The following is a 14,782-nucleotide window of genomic DNA, read 5'->3' on the forward strand; positions in this document are numbered from 1 at the left end:
CTTAGAATAGTGAAATTGGTATTACCTGACTAGGCCCAAACCAATAGATATTTGTAAAAAGAGTGGGATGAAACAAATTAGGCTTCGCTCGAGGATACAGATAAAGAAAGACTAAGCAAAAGTCAAAGACTAAACATATTGATAGTTCTTTACAAGTTTGCCCGAGGATAATACTCTTGTGCAAATGTATACACTGTTCTCTCTCTATTCTCTCAATCATTATTCTAGCTCTAATATTTTTCCCTTGATTTTTCCAGATCCCTTTTCCCTGGAAGTTATTTTCCTTCATATACTCCTAAGCTCCTTGCATCCTAGCCTTCCACCTACAACCCTCTAAACTCTCATTAGGAAACTTGTACCATTAAACTTCTGATGAAGGTGGTAGAAGGACCTGTTTAGCTGTGGATCTACTGTTTAGGTTAGAGGTGTGCATGCGTCGGGTTGGGTCGGATTAAAGGGATTTTTTGACCCAACCCATCACATAAGTCCAACCCAACTCACATGGGTCGAGTTGGGTCGAATTGAACTCATGGGTTGGACAAATTTTTATTATTATTATTATTATTATTATTATTATTATTATTATTATTATTAAATTGAGTAGAAAAAATATAAATATAAATATATTTAAAAAATCCAAAGATTAGTATCAATGTAACTCCTTAAAGGCAAACAATACTAATGACTAAACAACAACAGTAATTTGCTAGAGTTTATGTGAACTGATTGGCTTTTATATAGGATAAGAAAAGCTGGTTATTTTAAACATTTTATTAATTATATAATATTATATATATATATATTAAATATATGGGTGGGTCGGGTTGAGTTTGACGAGTTTGAAATTTTATGACCCAAACCAAATTTGACCCACTATCAAAAAAAATTTTGTAACCCAACCCAACCCAGCGGGTTGAGTTGGGTTAAGTCGGTTTTGGCGGGTTGGCTACACACCCCTAGTTTAGGTCACTTTCTCATCAATACAGCTGATAAAACTATTGTCAGTCATTTAATGTGGAGGTGGTAGGTGAAACTTATAGGGAACTTCCCAAAAATATCTCATTTCTCCTTGAGACACCCCTCTCACCTCTTATACTTCCAGAAGACGTTTTGTCTCTTCCCATCTTCTCCTCGGGTAACCTCATTTTTCGGGTTATAAATGCTTCTGTATGAGGAACGACTGAAGGCTACAGTTGGGCAATCATTCCTCAATCCTCGGGTACCCACAAAACAGATGCCCCTTTTCTATGTAAAATGGCTTTCATATTTCACAATTCCAAAACCTCAAGCTTTATCTCCAAAGAGAAAGGAACTAACATATTTTCATGCGGCACAGGGTAGATAGAGATAGTTGTTTTGAAAACTTTACAACTTCTTCCCTAGTTGATCCATTTCCATTGACACCTAGTTACTGCAAGAATAGGAAATCTCATTAAAATAAATAAATGAGAGATGTTAAAAAACATGTAGGTGTCACTTGAGCAAAAAAAATTGAACATACAAGAAATATGCTAAACTTTTTAAGATAAAAGATCTTCTCGAATAGTTGCATAAAGTAGAAGACTCTCCAAATCACCTTACGTTTGAATCATAGAAATTGAACACACAAATGCTCACTACAAGAAAGTTCGCTATTTTCACCCTTTATTCCATTGAAAAATGTTTTAAAAGTTGTCAAAAAAAGTATTTTCGATGGTTAAAATAACCGTTGAAACCGATCCTGAAAACTATGTTGAGATTTTTTTTTTTTTTTCTACAACCTATCTGATCGTAGTCACATAGAAAAATATGATTCACCTTTATTAACAATTATTAAACGTCAAAATATTATTAATAACGGTTGAAACATACATTGTCTTGAGATAAGTTTCAACAATTAGAAACCATTGCAATAAGTATTTGTTTTTTTAAAAATAAATAAATAAACAATTTTGAATTCACTCCTTCACGTGATCAAAATTTAATAACTTGATTCAAAATATAAACATAAACACAATTGTGCAATTTCAAATTAAACTTCACTCTCAAATAAAAACAAAAACACCCTTCTAATTTTCAATTATTCAAATAGTTCCATGCTTTCAAAATGACTAATTAAAAGAAAAAATTGAAAACCATTGTGCTCCATCAATTATCCTCAAGTAACATATATATAGAGAAGTGTCACTTCCCAACAAGAAGGCCAGGTCCATGACAAAAGCTAGTATCACTGAGAAATGATGATGCATCCTTTCTTCTTGTACTTTCCTGAAGAGGACACCCCATCCCTCCTCCCATATTTTCCTTACTCCATAAAAATACATACAGACATGCATATTGCAGTTTTTTTAATAGAACGTTCAATATCAAGTCTTAGAAGTGCATATCCTCCCAGTTTGCTCCAAGTTTCATTGTAGAATATTACAGCATTGTGTGCATCAAGGACAGCCTGCAAAACATTATACTTAGGAAAAGAACCACTGAACAACAAACTGTGTGCATTTTTGTTTGGTATCTATTTAGTAAAGTAGTGATAGACAGTGGTTAGGTAAATTTTATATATATATAAACAATAGTTTGAGTAAATTATATTTATGATTATAAAAACAATAGTTTGAGTAAATTATATTTACTGCAAATGTGCTCACAAATCTCAGAACCAAAACTTAAAAGCAGGTTTGCCACATGTGAATTCTATCACCTAGCGTCAGCCCATCACGCGCTCGCACACACACACACACAAACAGGGGAGAATAAAATTAAGTCCAATAGGTTAGGTTGATAATGCTCTAAGGAGTAAGCACTTACATTGTACATGAGCGATTAATCACTAGTGAACTTCCCATTCACCTATACAGAAAACAATTCAGATATCAGAAGCATACCTTTTCACAGTTAAGCACTGAATGAGGGCATTCAGCACTAAATGGGGATCAAATTGAAAAAGAATACAAAGTAACAGAACAAAATGCCATGTTTGGAGACCATGAAACAAATTCAAGCACCATCAATATTAATTTCCAGTTAAGTTAAATCTCAGTAAGTAAAGAATTATGGTTATCTATAATATGTGGCCTGCAATACATGCAAAACAAGAATTCTTAGTTGAACTATTAAAAGCAAGCAAGAGTGACAGTTCTATGCTATTTAACTAATGAATTACTTGAGAAGGAATAATGGAGACCTGTAATTCACTTTTTTTAAATCAAAACATAGCTATTTAATTTTTACTTAAATAGCTATAAGTCTTAATTATTGAATGCTAACAGGCATAGAAAAAAAAACATGAAGCTAGAAATTCAGTTTATTTTTACTTTCTAAGGTATATAAGCAACAAGATGCAGAATCTCCTGACCTTGTATCAAGCAATATCTTGACTTACACCGGGTAATGGGCCACCACTCTCTTCAATATCAAGCCCTTGTTGCTTAAACTTAGTGAGAGGATGGTCTGGAATGAGTTGTTTGGAGTAGGAATATTGTTGTTAGAACCACTCAAGCTTGCACTTTTGGAGTCTCTTCTGCCTAATGGTACCTCCCAGCTAGGGCCACCAACCTGTGCATCCAAAACATGGTCAGAATTCAGTATTGACTAGCACCCAGCTTTGAAATTCATCACAACAAATCAACAATGTATTGGACATTAGGCTCCATCAACTGCCTTTAATTGGTGTTGCATTGTACATCGTACAAGCTTGAAAAAAAAAAAGGGTTCTTCAGGGTATAATGTATGATGGAGTAAGAGTTACAGTAATCAAGAAAATGAAAATTTAACAATTTTTTTATTTGTAGGATGAGCTAGGTCCACGGTTTTAGAGTAGATTTCTTTTTATTTCTTCTAAACAGTGTATTTGACTAAACAGTGGAGACTGTAATTCAAATTCTCATACAGGGAAACCACGTCAATGGGCTCTAGCTAACATGGCACCTCCTCCCCCAACTTAAGAATGGGTGGAGGGTGCAAGCAAGGATTCAAGTCCCACTAGCTGTAATTTAACACTGAAATTTTTTTTTTTTTTTTTAAACCACTTTTAAATCAATCTAAGATCTGGACGAGCTACATTACTGCCTTAAGAAGGTACCAACACAGCACTAGTGTAAGAGTCATATGAGAAGCCCAAAAAAAATACAACAAAGGGAAACTATAATTGCTAAGTTCATATACTCCATTTAACATAAAACCTCTAGATACTAAAGTATCCCCCTTCAAACTTCCAACTTTGAGTTAACTTATTTATTTATTTATTTTTATAAGTGAGTTCTCACCCAAGGGGAGGGAGGGATAAAGAGGAACTAGTGACCTCTGCTCCATCAGGCGTAGTCCTTATAATCAATCTAGTAAGATCACCCATAAAAGAAGAGTTAGCAAATATCCACCAATTTTTTAGTGCTGGGTCCCACTGAAAACTGAAAACTGAAAATGAATACAGAATATTGAAAGTTTTTCAGCTATCCAAACAGTCCCTAATGTTGTGTATAAGTTCCTTTAACTACCCAAATTAGCTTAATTATATCAGTCTCCAATTTACCCGTCAAACAAATACTTTGTCATTACTTCCATATGAGCACTGAGTAGTGGACCATTGGCTACCTACTGAGTTGTGCAGAAAGCATGCATCTTCTGAGTACTGATAGTCTGAGACCAAAGACAAGAACACAGGAACAGTGGCCTATCAAACCCTGTTCCGGTACATACAAATCAACAGCTAGGATTTGGGGAATAGTGGTGAAATATATTCAGTCATATATATTAAGACAATATATGTTTATTGCATTCTAGAAACTAAGATGAAGTAATAAGGACATCCATTTTATGCAAGTAGGTATGTGTGACTCAGTTTCCCTTTCATCTCCTACTTGATTTACAATTATGGCAAAAGAGGCTCTGCATCAAGTAGTACTAGACCACCCTAAATACCTACATCTGGTTTTTTTTTGCTAAGCAAGATTCAAACCTGAACCTTCCCCAACCACACCCCAGCCCACCCGAACTTTTCACCTCTTAAACTATTGGCAAGTGCATGCTTGTAGGTGGCCCAAAGTACTGAGAGTGTTTTATTGTCCTACTAACATAAAATTGACAAGTTCCTTTAAACTAGGCACATATCCATCAAAAGCACAAAAGCAGGAATGACAAAAGGCAGGACCATGACTATATTACATCATTGGATCTATGTAGCTAACTGCACACATTATGAAACTACAAGAATAATTAAAGCCTTCAAATAAATTATTGCTTTTAATATTAAAAGCCACCAAATTCCAATTTCTATTCATCCTTGAAACTTACTCCCCCTCCTTCCAAACACACTGGTATATATATGCAAGTTCAAAAACATAAAGACTACTAATTTAAAGATTTTGATAAGAAATTTAAATCACAGGTTAATATTGCAGCCTTCAATTGAACCTCAGGCTTGACCTTTAAGACAATCTTTCATCTACCAAATCCGACTTCCAGTTACTTCTAGGAACCAAAGCCCATTCCTCTCTCTCTCCCTCCCTCCCTTCCTCCCTTCCTCCCTCCCTCCCTCCCTCTCTCTCTCTCTCTCTCTCTCAAGAGATAGAGAACACAAAAATTTATTATATTCAAACAAATGTGTCCCACAACCCAGACATGCCCCAAAAATTTCTATGCGATACAACCAATCAAAAAATGCTGTAAAAGAGAATGCACAAGCACTAACATTCGTAAATAGAAAACTCAATGCTCAATTCAAGAGAAAATTCAAACAAATTCAATAATATTAATGGCTGATTCTAGGAAGTCAATAAGCTTTAGCTCATCACCACAATCAAATTCAACACTCAATTCAAGAGAAAATTCAAACAAAAACCATAGAGTTTAAAATCCTGAGTGCTTTAGGTTCTCAATCAAATACAGAGATTCTAAAATTGAAAAAGAAAAAAAGAAATCAACAACATTGAGCTCCAACAATTACATAATATAGATGAGAAAAGGAGATCATTGCAAGCTAAGAGAGAGTTGAGAACCTGTTCGCTTCAAAAATGCGAATGAAATCGCTTTGTGAGCTTCAAAAATTCGAGTCCAAGAAAAATTGATCAGAAAATAAGTTTTTGAATCGATCAAATAGATGAGAAAGTGTGAGAAATCACATGGAATTCAGAGATCTAACCAGAAAATCACTTACCGTAGCCTTGAAATTCAAGAAATTTTCCAATCCGAGTAGAAGAAACCAGATGAAATCAATCTACTAGGAAAAACGGACTTAGGTTTTTCTGAGAGAGATGAGAGCATTAGAGAGTGAGTGAACAAATGCTACTGCAAAAATAATAAGGTAATTGTTGTTTTGAGAAAAACAAAATTTCAAAGAGTGAGAGCATAAGTGGATTGTGAGATATGTTACTGATTTTCTACATGTTTACAAACCTATGATAAAAAAAAAATTATCTATTTATATCAATGTTTTTCAGCCCGTGGATAAAACTTTTCTCAATTAAGAAATTTTTAGGGGCCCTTTTTTAACAGTGAGGAATAAAAATAATAAAAATTTCAGGAGGGAAAAACATACAGGAATGGGAGCCCTTTATTTTTAATACATATCTCAATATTTCAACTGTTAAAATAAGTACGCTAATTTCCTTGCTTTTCTCCACAGTTGCCTACAACTGTAGAAAATTAAGGTTTATATCAACATTTTTTAGTGACTGGATAAAATTACGTTGAAAAAGATCAAGTTGTTTGTAGCGGCTTCAACATGTATGCAACGGTCAAAGCTGAATAGGATCCATCACTAGAAGCAATATGAAAGAGAGTGACAGAAAGAGAATAACATATTGACCCCAGACTGGATCAATCTTTGAACAGCATTTTTTAGTAAGAAGCCATTCTTTACTAAGCAAGCTTGATGAATAATTCAAGGGAAAAATTCAAAGTGAACTTAATGTGTAAAACTATGGACAAGTAAGCATATCTTGCCTCTTTGGAGACTTAGAGAAACAAATTCCAGGAGTAAGCACTGTCCATGCCTAGTGTCTGCAAGATTCATCTAAATCCGATTACATGGGATAACACATGTACGAAGAATGCTTTCAGTCAGTTCTCCATTACTTTGATGCTTCTACATCTTTCAAATCGATAAACCAACCAAGCTGGATCAGCACTTAGTTAACAGACAAGATGGATAAAACATCATGCATGTGGTTGATAGGCAAAAGCTACAGGGCAACAGTTGCTATAGTTTCTCAACAGCTGAACTGTCTAGTTTTCAGGGGAGTTCATAAAGGTAAGGTCAGGACTAAAGCCTCAAAGTACTGGAGTTTTACAGAGCAACTTGGTTGTAAAAGATAGTGTCAGTGGGTGAACAGCTTGTACAAAATTGCAGAAACCAAAGACAGAATATAAAAAGTAGAAAAATAATTAATACCTAAGACTGTCAGTTAAGCCTCCCAGGTTTCTCAACTAGCTAATGGAATTTAACTGGTTAATATAGTCCAAAAGTTGCTACAGCTTTTGCTGTTACTGAAACTGTTCCACACTAGGAAATTTGCCCGTACATTAGCAAAGTTAAGAAGAAAAAAAGACAAGGAAAAAGGTTTTCTAATAAGTAATAACTAAGACCTAAACTAACCCAACCAAATAATAAAATTGATAAACTTCATTAAAAAACACCTACTTTCTTACTTATCAATAAATAAATAAAGGAACACCTACTAAACTTGACACTGAACGACTCAAACATGTAAAATACCTCAAATTGAGAAAAAATCATATTGTTTTTAATTAATTTTGATCATAGCAAGAAGGATTAGAGTTGGTTCAACCAAAACCCCACACTGAAAAAGAAACACAAACAAAACCATAACAAAAAAAAAACAAAAAAAAAACTAAACAGAGAGAAAAGAGGCACAATTTACTCACAAGTTATTTTTTTCATGCCTTATTATACCGAAAACTATGCAGAATAATGTGATGAGACATAGAAGATGCTTGCCAAAAAAAATTTCAAAATTAGTACAAAAGTTTTAAATGAAATGGGGTTTCAGAATCCATACCATGGTGGCCTTTGCAATGCTATCCAACTCCATAACCAATCCAATTGTATACTAATGAAGTTGTATTATAAATAAATATGTCTTCAATCATTAAAAAGCTGGTGTCAGGAGCATTATCCACTTCACTGATTCTGTGGCACAAAGTGAAAGAAATAGGCTACCATCATAATTTATTCGATAAATCTAGAATTCCTGCAGACTTATTTCCAGTCGCATCGAATAACTTATTAGGTGGCATTTGCAAAATGGGAATAATTAGTACCCTGGTCAATCAGACAAGGTGAGCAAGCTTTGTTCATTCAATACTTTTGAAGATCCTTTGAACTGCAAAAGCAGAAAGCTAGGAAGTTCAGTTCTGGTAGACCCTTTCAAGTTTCAAATATGAAATTTCCTGTAAAAGCAGCCCGGCAACATTCGAAACATTTGACATTAATAAAGTTAAAGAGACATAATGTAAACCAGTCTTGCATGAATTTCTGATAGTGCTTTCCATTACAAAAACATTGACATCGATATCACCTTAAGCAGTCATCTCATAAGGATCAAAGTAAATATTTTTTTGTTGTAAACTTTTTGCATCAAACTCATGCACAAGTGAAATATTTTTTGAAGAAGGTTGGAAGCAATAAAAATTACAAACTCTAGATAGAATAAGGAAATGGGAATAATTTAGACAAAATAAAAGAAAAAAGTATACTTTTGAACAAAAAAGAAACAACACACACGGCATGCTAAGGCATACTAAACCTTCCAAAGTAACAAAGATATATGCAAGAAACTTCACATGATCAACAATATACCTGATTTACATTGAAATTCACAAACAACTATTGACACAGGACAGCATCAGGTTATGTATTTCAATTTAAAACTAGCAAACTTTTTGGGAACTCATAAAATTGTTTAGAAAATTACATCAGAGGGACCTCGGAGTGACAAAGATTGTTTATCCAAATAGAAAATAATGCACGTATATGGTCCCAAGAAGTCAGACTTTGGATTAAAGCACTTAATGGTTTAAATCTCAGTCTCCACAACAAACCCCCAACCCCAAAAAAAGAATAAATAAATAAATAACACAGTTCACGTTTCTTGGTAATGAATGATAGATCTTTCAGAATATTAAACAATGTGGATCTTCAGATAATTGCATTTTTGCAAGTATATGAGCAAAGGTATCCCTTACAGCAATATATTTATAATGGTAGATAAAGTTTGGAAGATTGATTATAATTAGCTTCACAAGAAATTTTTATGTATTAAACCAGTATATAGAGTTGTAAATACTAAACTACAAAATAGGAAGAGAGGAACAGTAATATACCTTCTGGTCTTCAAAAAATCACTCCAGTAGCTTCCTAGCCTTCAGAAACTGCACCAGCTTTATACCCCCGTGCAATATGTGCAATATCATCTGGAATGATACCACTTTCCTTCATTTCATCAAATAACTCATGTGCCTTTTCAATATTTCCAAGACAGCGGTACCCAACAATGAGAACAGTGTAAGTTACCACGTCCGGGGTCACTTTGTTTCTCCTCATTTCATCAACCAACAATTTGGCAATATCCATGCGTTTCAACTTGCAAAATCCATGAATTAAACAGGTATAAGTGACAACACTGGGCATATGGCCTTTCCTCAGCATTTCATTTAACAATGCCCAAGCCTTCTTCATGTCCCCCATTCTACTAAATCCAGATATCAAAGATGTGTAAGAAATCTTATCAGGAAGGACACCCTTTTCAGTCATTTCCTTGAACAGATTATACGCTTTGTGCATTTCTCCCCTCTGGCAAAATATGTTAACAAGAATTGTATACATGACTGTATCAGGCATGACCCCAGCTTTTAGCATTCTTGTGTACAACATCAAGGCCTTCTTAAAATTCAACTGTTTAGCAAAGCCATCCATCAGTGTACCATAATTAACAACTCCAGGGAGTACATTCCTCTTAAGCATTTGAGGAAAAAGTTCCCAAGCTTTTTCTGATTTTCTTACCTTGCACAGGCTGTAAATAACTGCATTATAGGTATACGAGTTAACAGAAATGCCCAGGTCTTGCATTTCACCAATAAATTTCGTGGCTTCCTCAAAGTGCCCTACCTTGCAATATCCATCGATTATAACATTGCAAGTGATGGTATCAGGCAAGACACCATGTTGTAGCATGTTATTGAAAACTTCCAAGGCCTTATCTAAGATCCCCATCTTGCAGAACCCATGAATCAGACTGTGGAAAATGAAAGCATCGGGAACCAAATTATTGCTGATCATCTCCTCCAAAAGTTTATTGGCTGAATGCATATCACCCAGCATACAAAATCCTTTGATTAAGATTCCATAAGCAATATGATCATATACATAACCAGTAGCCCCAAGATTATGGAACATATCTAGTGAGATGTCCATTAGTCCACTCTTACATAGACCATAGAAGAGTGAACTATAACTAACTAGTGATGGCCTTAAACCATAATGATCCATTTCCTCAAAAAATTTAAGACCTTTCTCAATATCCCCTTTCTTACAAAACCCATCGATCAAAATGCTGTAACTGTAAACATCTGGAAGTATTCCATAGCTCCTCATTTCTTCCAAAATTTCCAAAGCTTCATATGCTTTATCTTTTTGGCAAAACGCATAAATAATAGCATTATAACAATAACTATTGAGAGGTTGGTTTCTACATCTCAAATTCCGAATTAAGTCCAAGGCAAACTCAACACAACCAACTTTACAAAGGCCATGGATATATGTACTGTATGTCACAACAGTTGGGATTTCCCCACTTCTCTCCAATTCTTCTAGAATTTCAGTTGCTTGTCCAATATCTACATCCCGACCAGTATCCCCTTTACAGTAAAAATTCATCATAATTGTGTAGGTGTAAACAGTAGGTGGCGGCCCAGAATTTTTAAAATCTTCAAATAAACTTCTAACAAATTCCACTTTATTTGCTTCCACCAAACACTTCAACAAGAAATTACACGAACAAATATCGGGTTTAAGCCCAATACTCTTAGCACGCAAAAACACATCCACAGCATACTCAAGCATTGAATTGGCCGCGAATACTTTTATTAGTACATCAAATACAACAAGTGATCTGACCGCGTGCCGAGGTGAATCCAGCAAATTCGGGAACAACTCAAAAGCATCATAATTAACTTCATTATAATATCCAACCATATCTCTAAGCAAAGCATACACTTCCATCCGCATCCCACATAACGCGAAAATATGAACCACCATTCTAAATGCATTGGTTGCATGAGAAAATCCATGCTTACTCACGGCAGTCGAAAATCTTATTTCCCTTGCAACCACCCAATTCAAAGACTTGAACACCCTACCAACTAAGGGAAACAGTTTGGACTCTTTCCGGATACTTCTAAAAACACTAACTTTATCAGTAACATTAGTTTCAAGTTTTGGTTTAGGACATTCGTCGAACACACAGTCTTCTTCGGAAGACAATGCTGAAGCAGCAGTATAATAAGCTCTAAAGAGACATTTTTGACTGAAAATGCGGCGGTGTTGAAGTAAATACGAGTCAATTAAACATATTCTAGAACATGAGCGAATACCCATTAACTAGGGATGAGATAATCGATTTGGGTCGGATGTCGGTTTTGCCATATTTTGAAACCGACACCGATTTGTAAGGAAGGAACGGGCCAAACCAACCAGAGTGCAGTTGGGTTTCGGCGTTTGGGATGTGAGAAACAAAATCAAAAAGAAAAAGAGAAGAAGAAGGAGGTGGTTTGGGATGAGAGAAAGAACATCAAGAAGAGAAAGAGAAGAAGACATACCATGGACAAATCATGATTGACAGTAGCATCTCCTGGAGAAAGAGAGAGAGCAAAAACATTTGGTGGCTGGAGGAAAAGAAAAGAATTAGGGTGAGAGAGAGAGAGAGAGAGCCCAGTAGTTCTTTTTTTCCTTGTATAGCTTATTAACGGTATATTACATGTTTTTTTCCTTCTTTTGGGACTGATATGGCCGTTTTTACATAACTAACTACAAAACTCAAACTATATTATTAGTAAGCAAACGTTTGAAACATATTTGGTTTCTAACAATTCGAGTCTATTGGACTCGATTTTCGGTTTATATTTCTCCATCGCGGCACTGGCTGAGCTGGACAGGGAGGCCACGTAGGCACAAAAATCGAGTTCAACGAACTCGATTTTTGGTCAAGAAAATCAAGTTCAATGAACTCGATTTCTATTTTCCACACTCACGGGGGCGCACGTGATCACTTTAGTAAATCGAGTCCAGTGAACTCGATTTTTGGTCACGTGATCACTTAAGGTAAATCGAGTCTACTGGACTCGATTTTTGGGCACCATGGTTTTCGGGCACGTGGATGTAACTCAAGTCAAGGAGGCTCGATTTATTTGCTTCTAAAAATTGAGTCTCCTGAACTCGATTTCTGTGAATGGTCCCCAACCCATCCACGTGTCATGTGGGTCCCAACTGGGACCTTTTTCCCCCTTACCCGGCTCACATATGCTCTCATTTCTCTTCTGCTCTCACAGCAGCACCACTCACACAACCCTCATCACTCACACAACCCTTATCACTCACACAACTTACTTCATCACTCACACAACAATCACACTCAACTTTCATCAACTCTCAGGTAATGTTTTTTACAATATTGATAATATTTTTTGTTAGTTAAATATAATGGTTATTTGCTAGGTTATTTTTTTTAAGAAACAATTAGAACATATTAGGAAAATTTTTGTTTTTTTGTTTGTTAGTGTAAATATTGTGATTAGTTTGTTTGTTTGTGGCTAGTTTGTTAGTATATTGTGATTATTTGTTAGTTTTTTTTAATTATTATTATGATTAATTATTAGAAATACTTAGTACTAAATATTGTGATTAATGTTATTACAACATATTTGGAAATTTTTTTTTTTGTTAGTGTAAATATTGTGATTAAATTATTTGCTAAGTTTTTTTTAGGAAATTAATATTGTGATTGTAAATTGGGAATTTTTAGTACCAAATATTGTGATTAATTATGTTATTACAACATATTGGGAATATTTGCTTATTTTTTGTTAGTGTAAATATTGTGATTAAATTATTTTGTAGGTTTTTAAAAAAAATTAATATTGTGATTAAATTATTTTGTAGGTTTTTAAAAAAAATTAATATTGTGATTAAATTATTTTGTAGGTTTTTAAAAAAAATTAATATTGTGATTAATTATTGGGAATATTTAGTATTGGGGAAATATTTAGTACCAAATATTGTGATTATGCTAGGTTTTTATTCAAAATTAATATTGGGAATATTTAGTACTAAATATTGTGATCAATTGTTAGGAATATTTAGTACTTTTAGATTTTTGTCATTGGTATGAAATGGATTATGAGTTTGATACCTAAGACACCCATTACAGTCTTTTTAGTATAAATTATTTCAAGATATAGTTGTTTCAGATTTGTAACAAAGATTTCAATGGGTAACTAGTTGCTATAATATTTTTGTTCATCATATCTTATTTGAATGGGTTTTGAAAGTCATGCCTCTAGAATGATTTGGATGTGAGTATATGCAAATTTGGTTGATGTTAGTATTGTTGGCATGTCATACCCAAAGTTTTGTGATTGATGTTGATTGAGAGTTATAAATTTGTCACTAACACAATTGCACTTGATGATCTATAGGTTGATAATGATCTATATAAATATATACTACGGTGGATCCCTTAGCAATACCAACCCTTATGACGGATTTCCATTTCAAGGTCCGGGTATCCAGTGCTGTTATATGATGATACGCCATAAGTTAAAGACCTTAAGTGATTTAAAGATAAAAATTATGGAAGAGCTGCAACTGAACCCTGCTTTGCATGACATACATATTACTTTCCGTTCTCCACATGAAGTCCTCAATCAATGCATTAATTACAGATATATGGCGATAACAGAAGACAAACATGTAAAGTTCATGTTTCACAAGATGCGTCAATGGGAACAAGTAGCAAATTTTGAGTTATACGTCACTTTGGAGCCGCGTGCAGAAGTCGGCATAGAGGATATTGTACAAACAACTACATCTCTACAGTTTGCAGTCCTAGATGATCAGTGCACCATGTTGGGAGGCTATACACCCCCTTTTCAAGAGACACCAAGAACAGTTGAGAGCGAACCTGGCAATAGATATGAAGATCAATTTTGTACACATCGAGGTGAATCCTCTACAGTTCCAGTAGTTGAAGATGAAGACGAACACTGTGTTGGGGAAGATCTTGATGATAGAGATGAGTACGAAGAGAGGATTGAGCGAGGTGACTTTGATAGGGGTGTTGATGACCATGAAATTACTCTCAATCCTAATGTTGATGATATGGATGAATGTGATGAAGATGATGCAAACCCTACTGTTAGAGTTCAGCATGTTACAAATGCAACCCCCGTTTATGAACCTCCCGCCTTATCATTTTATGAAAATACTTGGGAAAATATGGTTGATCCTGAAGTTGGTGAGCAAGCATTTGCTTCTTCTTGGAATGTGGACATGAATTTTTGTACAGGGTTGATTTTTGCGAATAAAGAAGCGGTGAAACGTGCATTAAAAATTTATGCCGCAAAGCATAACAGAAACTTTCTGACTAGTAGGTCGACCAAAAGTAGACTGTATGTGAAATGCATGGATGAGTCATGCAAGTGGTACGTTGGAGCAGTCATGAAGCCTAAACAGGGAACATGGATGGTCACATCTTATGGGGGTCCTCACAGTTGTATGACCCTTGGCATGGCT

At 34.8% G+C, this 14,782-nt stretch overlaps 1 protein-coding gene and 1 long non-coding RNA gene across 6 annotated transcripts; both read right to left on the bottom strand.

Annotated features, from left to right (window-relative positions):
- Positions 1 to 1,987: 1,987 nt before the first annotated feature.
- LOC142636437 (uncharacterized) lies at positions 1,988 to 6,820 on the bottom strand. Of its 3 annotated transcripts, XR_012844315.1 has the most exons (7): positions 6,782 to 6,820; positions 6,131 to 6,218; positions 5,973 to 6,011; positions 4,245 to 4,658; positions 3,335 to 3,534; positions 2,788 to 2,829; positions 1,988 to 2,428 (listed from the first exon to the last, which is right to left on the bottom strand). It is a non-coding gene; the product is annotated as an uncharacterized LOC142636437 (long non-coding RNA). The 3 variants fall into 3 exon arrangements; XR_012844316.1 differs by lacking the exons at positions 5,973 to 6,011; positions 6,131 to 6,218; positions 6,782 to 6,820 and having other exon boundaries at positions 4,245 to 4,313; positions 4,574 to 5,476; XR_012844314.1 differs by lacking the exons at positions 5,973 to 6,011; positions 6,131 to 6,218; positions 6,782 to 6,820 and having other exon boundaries at positions 4,245 to 5,476.
- A 1,174-nt stretch (positions 6,821 to 7,994) lies between these two features.
- On the bottom strand, positions 7,995 to 11,943 carry LOC142636436 (uncharacterized). Of its 3 annotated transcripts, none has more exons than XR_012844312.1 (3): positions 9,319 to 11,943; positions 8,257 to 8,318; positions 7,995 to 8,125 (listed from the first exon to the last, which is right to left on the bottom strand). XR_012844312.1 is itself a non-coding variant. In XM_075810673.1 (2 exons), exon 1 carries the CDS (start codon positions 11,588 to 11,590, stop codon positions 9,353 to 9,355), a length of 2,238 nt encoding a protein of 745 aa, XP_075666788.1. In that variant the 5' UTR covers positions 11,591 to 11,943; the 3' UTR covers positions 7,995 to 8,125; positions 9,319 to 9,352. The 3 variants fall into 3 exon arrangements, 1 of the variants encoding a protein (XP_075666788.1); XR_012844313.1 differs by having other exon boundaries at positions 8,257 to 8,385; XM_075810673.1 differs by lacking the exon at positions 8,257 to 8,318.
- Between the last annotated feature and the right edge of the window lie 2,839 nt (positions 11,944 to 14,782).

This window comes from Castanea sativa, chromosome 5, assembly GCF_040712315.1.
Source record: "Castanea sativa cultivar Marrone di Chiusa Pesio chromosome 5, ASM4071231v1".
In the NCBI taxonomy this organism is placed as follows: Eukaryota; Viridiplantae; Streptophyta; class Magnoliopsida; order Fagales; family Fagaceae; genus Castanea; species Castanea sativa.

What these genes read in the sequence shown, in the direction of transcription:
- LOC142636436 (XM_075810673.1), bottom strand. Translation starts at nt 11,590, where the DNA reads ATGGGTATTCGCTCATGTTCTAGAATATGTTTAATTGACTCGTATTTA.